The 17,688-nt window shown below is 59.9% G+C and overlaps 4 protein-coding genes across 4 annotated transcripts; all 4 read right to left on the bottom strand.

Annotated features, from left to right (window-relative positions):
* On the bottom strand, positions 1-1,770 carry LSCM1_05952 (uncharacterized protein; the record flags this gene model as incomplete). Its single annotated transcript, XM_067323386.1, has 1 exon — positions 1-1,770. The coding sequence occupies one exon, from the start codon at positions 1,768-1,770 to the stop codon at positions 1-3; it is 1,770 nt and encodes a 589-aa protein (XP_067180337.1).
* Positions 1,771-2,354: 584 nt separating this feature from the next.
* Positions 2,355-3,548, bottom strand: LSCM1_05953 (uncharacterized protein; the record flags this gene model as incomplete). Its single annotated transcript, XM_067323387.1, has 1 exon — positions 2,355-3,548. One exon carries the CDS (start codon positions 3,546-3,548, stop codon positions 2,355-2,357), a length of 1,194 nt encoding a protein of 397 aa, XP_067180338.1.
* Positions 3,549-4,083: 535 nt separating this feature from the next.
* On the bottom strand, positions 4,084-6,420 carry LSCM1_05954 (uncharacterized protein; the record flags this gene model as incomplete). The annotated part of the gene is made up of 1 exon (XM_067323388.1): positions 4,084-6,420. The coding sequence occupies one exon, from the start codon at positions 6,418-6,420 to the stop codon at positions 4,084-4,086; it is 2,337 nt and encodes a 778-aa protein (XP_067180339.1).
* A 2,283-nt stretch (positions 6,421-8,703) lies between these two features.
* On the bottom strand, positions 8,704-13,107 carry LSCM1_05955 (uncharacterized protein; the record flags this gene model as incomplete). Its single annotated transcript, XM_067323389.1, has 1 exon — positions 8,704-13,107. The coding sequence occupies one exon, from the start codon at positions 13,105-13,107 to the stop codon at positions 8,704-8,706; it is 4,404 nt and encodes a 1,467-aa protein (XP_067180340.1).
* Positions 13,108-17,688: the final 4,581 nt, after the last annotated feature.

Raw genomic sequence — 17,688 nt, forward strand, 5'->3', positions numbered from 1 at the left:
TCAGTCATTCTTGGCTTGTGCGTAAATCGCTTTCACAAAGTAAGAGGCAGCAAAGTAACTCACTGTCCCGCCGATCAACGCTAAAAACAGCATAAGGGCGAAGCAATACGAGTAGTATACCACAAACATGTACGTCCCGTGCATCGAGGTCCGGAAAAGATAAAAAAACACTGCGTAAGCAAAAACATATCCTGCGCAAGATGCTCCAAAGCCCATGGACATCCACTTCCAGTAATGATTTTCAGTGGACAAAAGTACAAACGTCGCCACAATCGATACACACGCGGTTACGACGATGTAAAGGAATGTTGTAATGGCTAAAAATCCGTACAGGTGAAAAAGCTTGAATGACCAGATAGAGGGGAAGACAAAGGTAAATTCTATGAACACCGATATGAAAGGAAGCACGCCACTGGCCAACAGCAGGTAGCGAGGTGCTAGGAACTTCCGAGGTGGTCGCGGAATCAGCCTTGGAATTTGATTGACATGCGGAATATTTCTTCTTCGCTCCGTTCGCCGAAATACATAACGGCTGCATAGCACGCCAGTGAGGCACAGCGGATATGCCACGAAGATCCACAAGAGCAGGACAATCATGACACCGTTGAGATAAGGAAGTTGCGATGACCCATAAATTAGCGCGACCGTCGAAGAGGGAACGAACGCGGTCGCGTAAATCACTGGAACCAGAAGGAAAGTAGCATGAAAAGCACGAATCCACTTGGACGCCATGTGCGGCGCCAGAAACCCACACCCCATGAATTGATATCCGGACACGTAGCCAGCAATGCCACTGGTAAAGACGTAGCCAAGGACAGTATAAGTGACCAAGTTGTGGTTCATGGAGATGCGATAATTGGTCATTATGGACAGAAAAATGGCTAATGCTGCCAATAACAGAAGCTGCGTGCCGCACCCAAGGATGGCACAGAAGGTGCTAGTGTGCTGTGGCACCCTGAATACATCCGCGTACAGGCACCTCCACCCTGATTCGTCAATGATGTCATGTCCTTCGAAACGTACCTGCACCTCCCTTTCTGTTTTTGCGTGTTCAGAGCGGAGCGTTCGCGAAAAAATGAGCGTGATGACTGAGACCAGGAAAAGGACAATCAAAGCCGAATTGACAAGGGAGGCGAATCGCGTTCGTGAGCTGACATAGCGAGTGTCAAACACAGTCCAAAATCGATTGGCGTACTCCACGGTTGATGGTCTAAAAGCTACTGAGTATGTAAGGGTGTACGTAGTATCACTTTCGAGCCTTGCCGGCAAGCCCGACTCAAGCGTGACGTTCACAATTTGATTTCTGTTCACACCAATGTGAAATGTGCGATGGAGGAAAATGAAAAATTCCTTGCCATCGGTTTCTTCGCCGATCGAACCCCATACTGGGAGGCCATCAATAGCTAGTTCGTAACGATAGTTTTCGCGGATCATATTGGTCAAGAGCGCTGCTTGATGCACGTTCACCTTGTACTTACACAAGACGGCGCCTTCTATGTTATGGTTGAATCGAATGTCTGTGGGTAAAGTCGAGGCGTGATCACCCGCAAGAAGCTCGCCGAGAGTGAGTGAGCGCTCATTTTCTCGCAATTGACAGCCAGGTATTTCTAAGTGGCGGTATGTCTCGTATGGGTTGGCACGTGGTCCCATTTTGTCAGCAAAGACTTTGATTTCGTCGCCATCTTCGTATGTATGCTTCGAATCGCCGGCAGCTGTTACGGAAAGTGCGCACGCAAGCGCTGCGACAGTTAGCAAAAGGTATAGGTTCATTTCTAAGAAAAAATGAGCTGGGTGCAACAACAAAGAAAAAGATTTCGCTGTGATGCTTGCGCGGTAACAGCAGGCAATTGCATAGTCAAGGGAGAGAGAAAGGGGGATGTAAGGAGGCATAGGGGAAGTAGCTGGCTTCCTTTTTCCCAAGTCGGCCGGTGGAGGCGTTCTGCTTACGTCGCTTGAATTGCTTTAACGCGCTGGTGTTTGTGGCCATGCCTTCGCCTTTCCGGAAAAGGGGCTGGTGCTGGCTTTTTCCTCCTGTTCGGTTGGTGCTGTTGGGCCGGTGGTTTGGTGTGCGCTCTAAAGGTGGGGGCGCTTCTTTTCGGTGGCGGGTGCCCCTGCGTTTCTTTTGAGGGGGGTGCGGGGCCGTTGTCCTCGCTTTGGGCCCCGGGGGGGTTGGTCTTCGCGGGTTTTTTGCCGCTCCTCGTCGCGGCTTCCAGGGGCCTTGCCGGCGGGCGGATGCGGGGGGTGGGGCCGCCGGAGAGGCCGCGGGCCTGGGCGGCGCCGGGGCCCGGGGGCAGGGCCGGCGGCGTGGCGCGCGCCCCACGGGGCGGGGGGGGCCGCGCGCGCCACAGCGCCAGCTAGAACTCAACGAACCCGCCCATGGGAACCGCTTGGAATCTGCTCTCGTCGATTTGGGCGGCCGTGAGCGCCTCGCAAAGAACCTTTGGCGGCTCATCGAGTGCTTCGTCGGCAAGCTCGAAGGTGCCCCAGTGTACGGCGATCGCCTGCTGTATGCGCTGGTCCTGGAAGATCTGCACCGCGTGCTCTGGGTCAACGTGGGCGCGCGCCATGAACCATCGCGGCGAATACGCCCCGATAGGGAGCGCGGCCATATTCATTGCGCCGAAGTGGGCGTAGATACTTGTGGAGACGTCTGGGTTGTACGCTGTGTCACCTGTGAAGAAGTACTTTTTATACCGGTTCCACGTCCGCTGCGCTTTCTCAAGAGCCTTGGCGGTGGGCTGGGTCCCGCTGGGGGCGACGATGGTGGGCTTCGCGTTCGTAGACGCCAGCTGCTGCTGCTGGCCTGGTTGCCAACCGATACACCAGCCGCACCACAGCACCTCATTACTGTCGAAGGCGCTGTGTTTTCCCCAGTGCTGGGCCGGCGTGCAACCCACCCGCACCCCTTTCACATCGCACGCCTCGTACCAGTCCAGCGCGATGATAGACGCGGCCGGCACACCCCACTCTCGGAGGAAGCGGTCCAGCTTCAGTGGCACAACGAACTGGGCATCTGGGAAGCGGGCTGCAATGGCTTGGATGCTATGCTTGTCCATGTGGTCGTAGTGGTTGTGCGAGACGGTGACAATGTGGACTGGCGGGAGCTGCGACACTGTGGCGGCCGGCGGGAACCGGCGGGACGGTCCGACAAACGACAGCGGCGAGGCGCGCTGCGAGAAGATGGGATCGAAGAGGATGTTGATGCCATTGGCTAAGCACAGCAGCTGACTGGAGTGACCAATCCAGTACACTCGGTCCTTGGCCGGCTGCGCCTCGTCGTTGCCCCTGCTTGCTCGCCAGTGGGCCACCGACTCGGCCATGTCACACGGCGCGTACCAGATCTTGCCGAACGCGCCATAGCCTCCTCTCGGCTTCGGGATGCCGTTGTACGCACGAGACAAAATCCACCGTACCACGTCCCCAGCGGGCGCCGTTGACGGCGGCGCTAGACCGAGATTCTTGAAGTGCTTCCCGTCCCTGTCGCGGTTTGACCAGTACGAGCCGATCGCCGCAAGCTTCGCGTATTCAAAGTTTGGCGTTGACTCCATGGGGGCTGCATCAGCGGTACGCACACGCAACCTGTCCGCCGGTGTTGTTACCGGGGGCGGTGGTGTTATGTGCGCACAGAAGTGGAGGCGCGAAAAAAAAAGATAAATTTATGAGAAGGCTGCGTGAAGAGAGAAAAATGAAAAAAAAAAAACGAAAAAAGAACGACGGCGCCCGCGGTGGTAAAGAAGCGTCGATCTCCCCCCACCCGCGTGTTTGTGTGTGTGCTTTGCCGCCGTTGGGCTGTTGCAGCGCGCGGGGAGGACTGGAGGGGAAGCTGTCGGTGGCGCGGAGACGAAAGAGCGCGAGTGAGTACGACTTGGGTGAGAGGAACGGGGGGGGAGGGGGTAGAACGTAAACAATGGCAAAGGGTATCGGGCCACGCCACACGACGCAGCCGTGATGATGATGGCAGTAAGACGCCCGACAGCTTGGCGACGCGTGTCTGAGTGTCTGTGCGTGTGAGTAGGTGCGCCTATACCTTCTCCTTTCTCCGTTGACAACGCTGTTGTTTCATGCACTTGGCTCGCTTGTTTACTACCTTGACAGCTCGGGATAGACTTCTTCGACCATGGAGGAGGGCAGTCGCACAGTCTTGTGGCCATTGTACATGTAGTTGGGCGGTGGCTCGCAGCCGACTACCTCGGTCAGGCTGTACGTCTGAATGGCCGACTCGAAGGCGCCAACGAGGAAGAGAGCACCGAAGGCGGGGTAGACGGCGGCGCAGGAAATTCCACCAACAGCCTCACCATCCTCATCATCGCCCGTCGATGCCTCGTCGTCGCTACCCGCCGTTGCACCTTTGCCCATCTTCGACTTGAGCATGCTCGTCAAGGCGTTGGCGAGTTGCTGCTGCTGCCGCGGCGGCGGCATCTCACTGCCCTCAGAGGAATATGGCTTCAGGGTGAAGCGACGCACGCACCGCAGCAGCACCTCCGGCTCGTCGTACACGTGCCACTCTTTCACGATGCCGTCATCGTAGGAGCACGTGAGAAACACGTCTGGGGCACGCAGCACACAAATTTGCCGCCCGAGGCCGCGATGCACCTGCCGCGTGCTCGTCATCAGCTGCGGCACGTAGGTCTCGGCGACTGTAGCAGAGGAGGCGTCGTTTTCGGGATGGCACGTCCACACGCATACCTTGCCATCTGCGCAGCTGGTCACGAGACGACGGCGTCCGGCGAGCACACGAAGCGCAAAGCAAGCCGTCCCTGGCGTTCGGAGGAAAGCGAGCGGGTACGTGACCGGCACTACGCAGCTGAGCGGCACTCGCAGGTCATTTCTGAGCTCACCGCCTTCAAAGGCAAGTGGCACGACGGTGTCCGCGAGTCGGTCTCCCACTGGGGCACCGCTCCCCGCCCTCGCGCCCAGCCGCACAGCGTTCCCCACCACGCCGATAGCCGCCCCGCCTGTGACCACACGACCGTACTTGGGCTTCCACTTGCTCACCTTGCCGGCGCTGCTGCCGCCGCGCTCGATCGAGCGTGCTATCTCTGACTGCACAATGGATGCCGGCAGTACCCAAACGTGATGGCTGGCGAGGCGTGAAGTGCGGTATTCCACAGTCTTCTCCGAGTCTGCACTGGGGGTGGTGGGGGGCGCGCTGCCTGTGTTGGGGTCAGAACACGACGGTGCCATGCAGCGCAGCAACGCGCAGGGCAACGGCGCCCGGTGCTGCTCGTCCCAGCAGAGCGGGTGATGCGCGGCGAGCGCGTCGGCCGACGCGGACTCCGGACCGCGCCACGGCAAGGCGTCAATGGCCCACACATACACGCCGCCCTCTGTCCCGGCGAACACCCTGCCCGTCTGTTCGTCAACCTCTAAGCAGTGCAGGACGCGGTCGGCATCTCGTGTCGGCAACTTCTTCGAATTGTCCTCGCGCGCGAACGGGGTGAGAGGGGATAGCATGCCTGCCATATTAGCACTACACACGAGCACATGCTGCAGCGTGTAGGTGCGGGCGATCACGTCGACGCGCCACAGTCGCACAACACCAGCGTCGTCACCAGTGAAGACATACACTGCTGTGGGCTCGGCGGCGCACACGGCGTCGTGCCACCGCTGCAGCGCAGCTTGCTGCGACTCGTCGCACTTGTCCGCGCAGTTAAGATGGCTTGGTGGTGCCGTGAAGATGGACCCTTCCCATAACTTGGCGCTCCGCACCACGGACGGGTGCGGCAGACACGTAATGCCTGCCGGAGCGGGATGAAACACGCTCACTGCAACACGTGTGTCCCCGGAGGAGGATGCGGAGGCGAAGAGTGTGCCGAGGTGATCCACAACAGTCACCGGTTCCTCACGTGCGTGGCGGTGCAGCAGCCGGCGGCCGACGCAGTTGAGAGGTGCGCGACCGCCCTGTACGATGGTGCGTGCAGCTGAAGCGTTGCCGCGCGCCTCCGCCTTCGCCAGCTCCGCCTCGCACTTCCAGTGGTGCGCTAGGGCGGGCAGCGTGGTCTCGCCGCACTCCACAACGAGTGCTTCGAGGAGGTGGGGAGGCAGTAACGGCATGAGAAAGACGTGCCCGTTGTCTGTGCCAATGAAGAAGTACTCCACCTGCGTACACGCACCGAGAGCAAGTGCGCTGCGCAGTGCCGCGGCCATCCGCGAAGCTCTCAGCTCAGCCGACACGTCGCCATCTCCAGCCCACGACGGTGGTAGTGTCCAAGACAGCAGCGCTGCCGCCTCCTCGGTGCTGAGGGCGGGGACAAGAGTGTAGTCAAGAGCGGAGATGAAGTTGAAGGCGCTGTCCTCCAACGTGAAGGTCTCTGCGCGTTCCTTGTTGCATTGCTCATCGTAGTGCGGTGTGGTGAGGGCTGCCTTGTGCGGAGTGGCGGTAACTGCCAAGGTTGGGAAGACACGCCGCCGAGTCCACATGTGGTTGGTGAGAGGAGGAAGGCGGTCACAGTGGCACACCCATTTACACAGAGAGAGAGGGTCACTCTGTCCTCGCCCTCCCTCTCTGAATATGCTTGAGCCGATGGTGTCTTGACCGCCTCTTTCGCCCCGCAAACTGTGTATGTGGTAGTGTGCGTATGAAAGGACCCTATGAGTTCCGCCAGAGGGGAGGGGGAGGGGAGGGGAGTGGGAGAGGGTCAAGTGGGGCGGTGAAGGGATGGGAAGGGGAAGGGAGGCGAGGGATACGCGGGGGGGGGCGCTTCTGCGCGCGCACTCATAGATGACTACGCCTCTTCGAGAGGGAGAGGGCTTGCCCGCTTGCCAGCCTGACTCCCCTCTTTGGCAGAGACCCATCCACGCTTGTTTTTCATGGTTGGCACAGCGGCGGCGACGCAGTGCCGCCCATGGCGCGCATCTTGGTGGTTGGTGGGTTGGGTGGTGCCGTGCGCCCCCCCTTCCTCTCTCCCCTTCCCCAACGCACATCGTTGTCAACGCACAGTCTTTTTCACCACTTTTCTTTGGTTTAAATGAGTTTTTTTTTGTATGTTTAAGAAGGCGACACGAATGGAACAGAGATAAAAGTCAGTGGTGATGGCGGTGTGCCTCTGTCTGTGTGAGGATATGCATTTCACCGATGAGGTGCGTCTGCAGTTCTTTTAGGACCCCTCCACTGTACGTTTCCCACCCCGTATCCCCATCCCGTAGCGATGGGCAGAGCCCTTCGTGACGAGCAACACAGCTCCTCGGTGGGAGTGGAGAGGGTCGGGGTGGGTGAATGTGGGGTTGACCGGAGACCGAGGAAAGACCACCACAGCCGCGGTGGCTTCCTCCACACACACACACCGAGAGAGATGAAACGATTACACCATCACCCCTAGCGAACGAAGAATATATATATATATATGCTCGACGGACGGCGGGCGGTGTCTCGGAAAACAGCCGGTGCTCTCTTCCGCCTTTCGAAATGCCTTTTGCTTATCCGAAGAATGAAGAGGAGAGGAGAGGGGGGGGGTGAGGTGAGGGTGAGGGTGAGGCGCGTACCCATGCGCGCTATCTAGTCTCTGCAGCGTGTGGAGCGACCAGACGCGTTTCCTTTCTTTCGTGGCAGTAAAAAGTGCATGACCATCCCCCCCCCGTCATCCCTCGACACTTCTCTCCCTCTGCCCGCGGCAGCCACGCCAGTCAGCACGGAGAGGGTTCCCTATACTCCTGCCACCCACGGTAACACACACACACACAATGTAGGTGCGCACAAGCTCCCTTACATGGGCCACTCCTCTGCACACCCCCTCCTCATCCCCGAGAAAGAAAAGCAGCAGCGGGTGACTTCAGGTGTATGAGGCAGAGGAGGGGCACCACCACCACCACCGTGTGAGAGGGAGGGAGGGCGAGAACTGATGTGAGAGCAGGTCATCAACGGAAGACATACAAGGAGCGACAGCAAAGCTATCAATCAAGCGAGCGAGTGAGAGAGAACAGTCCCCAAGCACCAGAAGTGAAGGCGGCAAGCGATCTATGGAGACAGACAAGAGAGGTGAAGGAGCAGAAGTGGAGGCAACGGAGCAGTGCGTCCCATACGCAGAGACACGTACACGCACAGCGATTGTTCTTGGCTTTCACGTGTGGGAGAGAGGGCGAGGAAGAGGGGGTGGGGGGGGCAGCAAAACGAAGCGACATCCGCTTGAGCACCTCTCTCCCACCACCGCCACCACAGAGGAACGATTCGTGGCAAGACCAAACAAAACTGGAGAGGAAGAAGGCGAAGGAAGAGCAGCCCGCCCGTTCACACCCACACGCGCACAGCGACCGGGCGGGCGCTCCCCTGCCCTCTGCGGGATGAAACGATGTGGGATAGACACATGGAGAGGGGGAAAAGATGGGCAAGAATGAAGGGCACCATCAACATCAGCCACACAGCGACAAACAACAGACATCTCCGGCGCGTACGATCAAAACAAAGAGAGAGAGAGAGAGACGGGAGAAGCACAGAGGAAACAGACGACGAGGAGGAGGGCGGCAGGGGATCTATGCAGGGAAAGAGGGACACGTGAGTGAGATGAAAGAAATACGGCGCATCACAGACGGTAATCAAAGGACGCCCACACACACACACGTCTGTGTGTGTGTGTGTGCGGTGGGGTGAGGTCAGGTGAAGGGGTGCGTGATCGCATGCACGCACCGGCGCACGTGTATAAATTGACAAAGGAGACAGCACGCGTGCACCCGTACGCGTGATAGAGGGGGCGCGCAACCGTTGAGTCATCACTTCTTATGTGGGCGTCTCCGCCGCTGCGTTGCTGGTACGCCAGTGCCCGACGTGGGCGTGTTCGGCTCCATGGCTCTTGCGGCACCTTTGACAACCTCCGCCTTTTCCGACGCTCCTCTTGACGGCTCTATCAGAGGACCCTCAGAAGGGCACAGCATCAGCGCTGTGGCGGCCCTGCCGGCATCCTGGTCCTGCAATGGCGCCCCCGACACGCTTGCCCCGTGTCCAGTGGTGCAGCCCATCGCACCGGTGCCGCGTGCCGCATTTGCTGGGGTGCCGCCGATGTTGCTGTTGCTGCCTTCGCCGGCGATGCCGTACTGCTGCTGCTGCTGCGGAAATTGCATGCCGCCGTAATCGTTCGGCTGGTTCATCGAAGGAATGGAAAAGCGGCACCGGTTTGGCAAGGCGATGTGTGGCGAGGAGGACTCTTCGCCACCGCTCATGGTCTGCGACTCGTCCGCGGCGCTGCCCCTCGCGCTGGGGTGTCTGTGCGGGTGCTGCTGTGTGCTCAGTGATGCGTGTATGATGGCTCCCTGGCCGTGGGATGGCCGACCCTTTACCCCGCCACGCCCCTCCATCGCACCGGCGCTGCGAGGGAGCGGCGGCGCAAAGGGCGCGCTGCTGGTAGGGCGACACTCGTTTGGGCCATCCTGTGAGGACGACATAGCCGTCGCCGAGCTCGTCGTGCGGCGCGCGGGTTGCGAGACGTGCACGCCGGTAGACCCCATCGCATAGTTGCACATGGAAGGGTAATGCGGGTAGGCGCCATATATTACGGTTGGTGTCGTTACGCTGGCGCTAGTGTAGCCACCGCCGCTGCGGACGCCGACTTGCGCGTTGAGCCCTGCACTCGGTGACGTGGATCCTGGAGCGCCAGGGCTGCCGCAGACGTCGATTGAGCTGTCGACATTGTACACATGTGTCATGCCTGGAGCACCACCACCACCGTTGGCACTGCTGCAGCTGCCGCTCTCGATGGCCTCCACGTTGGCCATACAACCGCTACCATTGTTCAAGAGGACGGACTTGTTGCTGGGCCCACTACTCCCACTACCGGTGCCACCGCTCATGTTGGTGTTGCCTTCGCCGCTACTACCCCCACGGTAGGTCATGGCGTAGCCAGCCCGCGGGTTCGATGCGCGCGAGACTGCCGGTGCCTCCATGCGTGGTGGCTGTGCGACCATCATACCCCCCACCGTCATCACCGATGCGCTCCCTATATGCCGCGCTGCGCGCGGGGGCTGCGAGCTGTGCATGGCACCGCCATGCATCAGCACTGCCTCATCGTCGTCACTGCCAAAGGACGAAGTTCTTGGCACCGCCGCGGCGGACTCTGCTCTGGCGCGAGAGCCGCTGTTGTAGTCTCCGAGCGTGCCATGCGCTGGTGTCGCGTCGTAATACACGCTAAAGGAGCGGCTCAACTGCTGCGGCTGCCGTCGGCCGACCGGTGGAAAGGGCATCGCGGTCAGCGCCGGTGAGCGTCCTGTGTTGTCGAGCTCGAGAGCGGCGCTAGGCCCGTAGCCCTCATGACTCGTTCGACATGGCGGTGGAGTATAATCCATGCTACTGCCGCCGGTGAGAAGCGCAGCGCCGTTCGACGCTTCAGCAGTGGATTGCGGCTGCTCGCTGTGTTCGTGTGGCACCCCATTTCGGTCTACGACGAGGTGCGTTTGATCGCCTAGCTGAATCGTGTCCACAGAGAAGAAGCCTGGCAGTACATCCTGTGCTGTGCGCTTCCGTGGTCCATTCCAGTTGTGATGCGTCGCACCTGCGTTGCTGCTCCGTTCACCGCCTAGCCTCTGAGTGCGGTGCGGCTGCTGTGGTGGCTGCTGCCGCTGTGGCTGGAGTGCGCGCATCTGCGGCGGATGTGGTTGTGGCATATATGATTGCAGGACCTGAGGTGGCTGATACTGCTGCTCCTGCGGTGGTGGCATGGAATGCAGGCGATGTTGCGGTAGCTCAGCGTACGCCTGATATGCGCATAGGCCATGCAACTCGGGCGTCTGAGGGTACGGGTTCTGCTGCGGCTGTTGGTGTTGCTGTTGCGAAGAATCAAAGCTCTGCTCTGGGTAGTCGTATGCCTCGCGTTGGTGCGGGCAAGGGCGCTCGTGCTGTTGATTCTGATGCTGCTGCTGTTCTGGGCACGGCTGCGGGTACTCGCACGGATACCCTTGCTGATGTCGCCGCGGCATTGGCTCGAAAGACTGGTAGTGCCCGGGCGCCTCCTGCGCCGGCGGAGGATGGGGCGGATGCTGGTGCTGCTCGTCCCACAGCGGCTCGTACTGCGGGCGCGGGGGGTGTTGCTTTCTCAGCCCTTGGCGGTGATGGTGCTCTGGCTGCTGCTGTTCGTTCGGCGGCACATACGTGCTGGGATGTTGCACATGCTGCCCTTGTTCTTCGTGTTGCTGGAACGGGTGCGCCGAGTGGGGCCCGTACGACGATTGCCCAGGCGGCGTTTTCTCGCACTCTTGTTGGTAGGCACCTTCATGCGGTGCCTCTGCTGCACTTTCGCCAACCTCGCAGTATGGCGCCGACGTTCGCGCAGGCGGCACGTCGTGGGCGTATCGCGCGGTCTGAGGCACCGCGTAGCCTCCGTAGGGGCCTTGGGGGCTGCAGAGGAAGTGCTCCCCTGTGGACGGCGACGGCAGCTTAGAAGGACCACCGCCGGCGGGTCCCGGGATGATGCCGTCATGAGTTCCTCGCGATACATCCGCCATGCTCGACTTCACGCTCATCGTGTCTGAGTTCGCGACGGCGCAGTAGGAGAACGAGGCGCCACTGTCCACAGCAGCGACGCCGCCATAACCACCGACAGCGTTGCCACTGGCGAGTGCCGAGGCGCTCCAGATTCGCATGTGCGCGATGCCCAGCCCGGTCGACGTCGTCGAGGGAGAGCGATGGCTGGCGAAACTCGTTGTGCGCGGCACAGCGCTCATCAACGGTGTTGCCACAATGACAGACGCGTTGTACGGGTCGTGCGTTGCAAAGCGCAGCGAGGGACTCGGCGACTGCGAGTCGCGCCGGCTGAGTGCTGCACCGCCGCGGTTGGCGGGTGACGTGGAGCCGCCCGCACCGCCTCCCGCAGCACTTGTAGCTACGGGCGATACGATAGGGGAGGGGAGTTGGCCGATAAAGAGCGGATTGCGCACATGGTCGGTGCTCAGGCTCAAGTTGCTCGCGTTCCTGGTGCTCTTGCTCCCTTGCGAAGCCACGGGGATGGAAGGTGGTATGGGGACGTTGTGGCTGCTAGGGGTGTGGGCCACTGTAGCGGCAGACGTGACGACTCCAGCTGCCGATGACGCAGACGCTCCTAGGCTACGCACCGCGTGCGAGGGCGAGAACGGCGGAGCCGATGAGGCGGACGTGCTAGCTGTCGGATGCACGTTCAGGGCGGCGCTGTCATCTTCAGTGGCTTGATCTGCGTTTTGCGGGGACCGCGTGGCCGCCTCGTTCGCAGAGCCGGCGGCAGAGGGGGCGGCGTGGCTGTTGTGATCGGAAGGAGCTAGGTGGTGTGGGTCGACCCGCCAACGCTCATCAGGGCTGCCGACGCCGTCCTCCGTGAAGGAGTTCGCTGCCTTGTCACCTTCGGCCGGAAAGGGGCTGGTGGGCACACTGATGCTGTTGCGCCGGCGCGACCCGCCAATAGCGAAACAGGTGAGCTGAGCCGAGAGCGCAATGCCCTCTGGGCTGGTGGACAACGTGGCTGCCGCTGGAGTGGGGCCGACTGCCGGGGATGACAGAGGCGTCACGGTGTGGCCTGTGCCAGTCACCGTCATCGTCAGCCGCCCAGGTGCCGGGGGCGTCACGAGCGTTTCGGGGGTGGTGGCCGCGGCCTCGGCAGAGGGTGGTGGTATACCAGCCGCCCGGAAAACTCGCGGAGGAAAGACGGGGAGACTCTTAAGCATGCCGGTGGCCTGACCGCTGCCGCTGCCCGGAGATATGCTGCGAACGTTGTAGACTGATGAAGCTGCGCTGATGCCGCCGTGACTAAGTAGAGAGAGCGCGGAAGGTGCCGAGGAAGAGGAGCCGGGTACATCTGCAAGAATAGGAGTCGGGGAGGTCGTCGCCGTGGCCACCGTTTCACCGCCGCGAGATGAGCTCTTTGCGGTCGTGCTGCTACCGCGGTGTTTGCCCTTGTCTCCGTTCTGCTCCTCGCCACCGTCGTTCGTGAAGGCGGAGCCGGCAAGCGACCTACAGTTGCTCACGGCGTGCCGCACGAGCACCCCAGATGACAAAAGGGGAGAGCTACTGCGCACCGTCGACTCCTGCGGCTGTGGCGCTTCTGAGGGACTACCCATCTCAATCCTATAGCCGTACGTCACAGCTGGCTTCGACGATGACGAGGAGAGTGGCGGCGGCGAAGATGCTCTGTTCCCCATCTCCTGTGCATCATCTTCCATTAGCGAAAGCTTGGAAACGCTCCTGCTGCCGACCGCGTCCGGCAGCTGACGTTCCATTGACGCGGCAGGAGAGGGTCGCTGGCGGCCGCGGGACTGAGCTTCGAAAAAATCTGGTGACTCGACAAGACACACGAGGACAGCCGCGGCGACACGATTAGCGATGCAGCCTTCCCCTTAATGCACCTTAAGAGCTCACCACAAGCACGGGCACCCCCTTCGGAGAGGAGATAGCGAATTTATGTATGGGGCGGGTGGAGGAAGGGAAGGGAAGTCGGTGCGTGCTGTGCCACAACAGCGGCACGCACACACGCACACCACAAACAAACAAAGAAGCCACGGAAGAAGACCTAACAAATCCCCAAAGCGCTGGACGCCCTTCCCGGAGGTGATGAGCCGACCCGCCTCCTGAGGACGGAAGGCAAAGACGACGACGGCGACAGTGAAACGAAAGCTAAGGGACGAAAAGAGGAAGGGCCAACGACAATGGTGTGAGGAGGAGAGCTTTGGCAAACGATTGACCAAAGAAAAAAATGACAGGATAGTCCGGAGGGAGGGTCGGACACGTACGCGTTTCCCCCCGCCGCGCCGCTGCTTAGTATTCTTTAAAAAAAACTTTTTTTTTTGTATACGTTTAGCGTTATTTTCCTTTCGTCCCTCTGCACTGAAAACGGAGTGAGAGAGAGAGAGGGAGGGGTGGCGGGTGTGTGCGTGTTTGGGGGCGGGGGGGAGGGGGTCGGCGTGAAACACAAAGACAATGCGAGGCAAGTGCGATTCAGCGACGGGTCGTGAACGGAGGGCGTAACGGAACCGACGGGAAAAAAGTACGAAACGCCTTTGGGTGTCTTTTCGTCCTTTTCGTTGGGGGAGGGAGAGGGAGAGGGGGGAGAAAAGAAGAAAGAAAAAAACACAACAGAAAAGGAAAAGGACAGACGGACCGACAGACGGAAGCAAAGCAAAACCGAACAACAACAAAAAGAGGCTCGACGGGGTGGGGGGAAGGAGGAGGAGGGAGCGCGGCGATGAAGGCCAACACAACCGCACTAACGGCAACCTCAATGGCACCGATCACGGGAGGGAAACCAACAAGAAAGTAGACGTACAGAATCCCGAGTTGAAAGGTTTGCCATACGAGGCAGGCGGACGGGCGGGATGAGAGGAAGTGCCGTGTGGGGGTCACGAGGCGGGGGCGGGCCAACGTGAAAGAAAAAAAACACACACACAGGTAGACCAGACAGACGTTCTAGCATGTCCAACGGGTAATGCATACGACCCTCCCCCCTGAAGCAACACAAGCAAGCAAAAAAAATATCTTGTACACAGGCGCGGTACAAGGGAGGGTGAGAGGGTCACAGCGTGAGATAGAAAGGCACACACACACATGCACATGCACGCGTGACCGAAAAAAAGAAGTGAGGGGTTCACGAAGAAGAAAAAATGGGCGATGGACGTTACTTGCCGGTATATGTAAAGCACATACAGTCATATATATTTATTCATTTATGTTATGTGAGGGAGAGTGAGCCCAACGGAGAACAAGCGAAGCAAGGCAGAATGGCAGTGAATTATATATATATATATGCTTTGTTCTATATATATATATTGATGGAAGAGGGAGAGAGTGCTGAGGAAGGGGGTGCTTTTTGCCTTTTAGTTGGCGGCTTCTTTTTCTTTTTTTTTCGTCGCCCCACCACTCTTACACTGGCCCGCTCCTTGGACACTGTGTGGGAGTGAGGAAGAGAAAGGCGGAGCAGCAGGGGTGACGGTTAGCAGAGTGTGCACCCTGCGCGCGCCTGAGAGAAGAAAAAAAAAGAGTGAGCGGTGATGCAGTGCGTGGGGGGAGGGGCACTCAGAGAGAGAGAGAGCTCGCCACAAGTGCACAAGTCCGTAATATTTCAGAAGGAATAAGGGTATAAGTGCATACATATGTGTATATATTTGTGTCTGTAAAGGCCTAAGAAGGGAGCGGCGCGCGCGCAACAAGTCAGTGCGCGTATGCGTGTGGGAAGCGGGCGCGGATTTGGGGTTCGTGCGTCTCCGCTTTTTTTTTACTCCCTGTTGGTATCTTCTACTCGGATGAGGAAGGCGCGAACGAGTAGGAGGGCGGCGGATCCGGGGGCGAGTGATGGAGGAGACGGCAGCGGGTTGTAAAGAGAGAGAGAGAAGGGTGCTCGCAGGAGTGGAGACGTCGTTCAGCTTTACTGCTGTGCCGATCGATGGCAGTAAGGGCAGATGGAAGACACCCACTAAAACAAGGTCGGCTGAAAGTGAAAAAAAAAGTGTGCTTATTGTATGCGTGCGTGTAGGGTGAGTGAGTGTGTGGGTGCCAGAGGCGGTCATGAGGCGCCAGGCCGCACTAGCAGTGGTACATACACAAACACAAACGAAATGTTTTTATTTTTCCTGCTCGTTTGCTCACGAAAGGTGTGACTCGAGCGGAGAAAAAAAAAGGAAAGGAAAGCGGCTAAGCTGCACGAGAAAAGAAATGGTAGGCGGACACACACACAGAGTGGCACCGATGGTGATGATGCCTCACGAAAGCGGGCAGTAACGGGAAACGAGTGACGCACGCCTGCACCCGCACGCACCTGTGTATATATATATATATACCGTCAGACAGCGTGATCAGTGGGATCAGCTTGCACGGAAGCAGAAGAAAAGAGAGAGAGGAATACATGGTGCTCGTGAGAGAGGTTGAGAGCAGAGCGGACTTGTTAGGTGGGCGGCACCGCTGCTGAATCTATTCCGTACCAACGGTAAAGTGAGGACTTCTTGTGACTGTTACGGGTGGTGGAAGCGGGAGAAGCATCTAACACACGGGGACGAAGAGATCCGCTCTATGCGCGAAGAGAGGAGTGGGGGGTGGGGTGGGGTGCCTGATGAGCCTCCGCAATGGGTCGGGGCCGTTTCCACCTCCTCCCTGTCCGCAATCCGTTCATCCCTTTTCATCTCCACTGTTTCTTTTTTCTTTTCTCTTTTGAACCTGTGCAGACCCGTTCCCCCGCCTCCTCGTCAGCGTACCACCACCGCTATTCGTTCGTCTTCGCTTCTTCGGTACTCTTCGTTCGCTCCATCGCACCATCGCCCTCCTCATCGCCGAGAAGGGCGAAAGAGGGAGCACGCGCTCCCCTTCGCGATGCGTCCAGCGTCTCGCCCCCACTTTGTGTGACGGGAGGGGGGTCCAGTAGCCCCACCCGCTCAGTGGGAAAGGCGAGCAGCCCCCTCCCCACACCCCCTCTCTCTGCCTCTCTCTAGCCCTGCCAACTGCCCCGAGTCATCCCTGGTAGCGGCACCGCGGCCGGCTACATGCGCCGGAGCGCCGTGCGGCAGTGCACCCGCTTGCGCCACCCACACGATGGGTACGGAGCCGGGCGTGGCACGGGCGTATGTGACCCGGCCCCGGCCGCCCACTGTGGTGCGGCGAGTCTGCGCCACTCGGATGGGGAGGAGGGGGGAGTGCGCGGCGTGGGTGCGTGGGCAGAGTACGAGACGGGGGCCGCGCTCTGCTGACGGAGTCGGCGCCTTGCTGTCGTGCCTGCACGCGCGATGGACCGGTGCCAGGGCGTGAGGGGGGGAGCTCGTAACGTACGGGAGCGAATAGGCACTTTTCCGTTCACCGCCGCACCCACCCCACGACGTGCGCGTCGACCGATAGACGCACGCACAGCCGCACAGCCCACCAACACCTGTCGCACCACGCCTGCGGCGTAGGAAAAAGTGTGTGTGTGTGGTCTGGGCACACGCCGCAGTATTCCTCCAGGGGCTGCGAGCCGCGGCATCCCATAATGTGTTGTGGAGACGCTCCACACCCGGGCCTGGATGCGGCACTCGGTGGCGCGCTTCGGGGTGCCGGCGGTGCAGTGCGCAGAGGAGCGCCCTGAGGCCGATTCGTGGGGATCTCATCGCGCCCCCGCGGCGTCCAGCACTCGTGCTCGTCGCACCTCTGCCTGCTCTGCGTGGAGGCGGTACACCACGCCAGCGGTGCCTCGCCATCTTCATCTTCCACTTCCGCCGACCCCAGTGAGCGGATGTGCGTGGCTGGCTTGCCCGCGTGTGCCGCGGCAGGTGGGATGCTGCGGTGCGCCTGTGGCAGCAAGGGCTCGCGCAGGGGTCGGGTCAGCCATAGACGCCCGGGCGGGCGGTCGCGCATGCATTGCGAGGGAGCGGATGCGTACTCCGTGGACCTCGTCAGACAAGGTGCGCTTGGAGCCTTTAGCGATGCAAGGATTTCGCGTAGTGAATGGGGCACAATGTAGCTCCGGACATCTCTGCTGGCACCAACTCCCCGCAGCCGTACCCGAGGGCAGTCGGCAGGCGTGTGGCCTCCCTCCCCCTCAGAGGGAAGGGAGTGCGGGTATACTCCCCCCTCGATGATGTCGCGCAGTGGGGTGGTCGGCGTCATTCGGTGCGGCTGGGGGGGGCACAGCGAAACGACAGGAACAGCATCGAACGCCTCCCCCCCAATCGCGTGCAAGAGAGGAATGCGGAAATTGTGGCCATCACGCAACAGCCGCAATGAGCGTCACGTGCAGCCACACACACACACACACGGAGCGGTGGCGGAGAGAGATGAAGGGGGTGAGA

The sequence above is a fragment of the Leishmania martiniquensis genome, chromosome 13 (assembly GCF_017916325.1).
Source record: "Leishmania martiniquensis isolate LSCM1 chromosome 13, whole genome shotgun sequence".
Taxonomy (NCBI): domain Eukaryota; phylum Euglenozoa; class Kinetoplastea; order Trypanosomatida; family Trypanosomatidae; genus Leishmania; species Leishmania martiniquensis.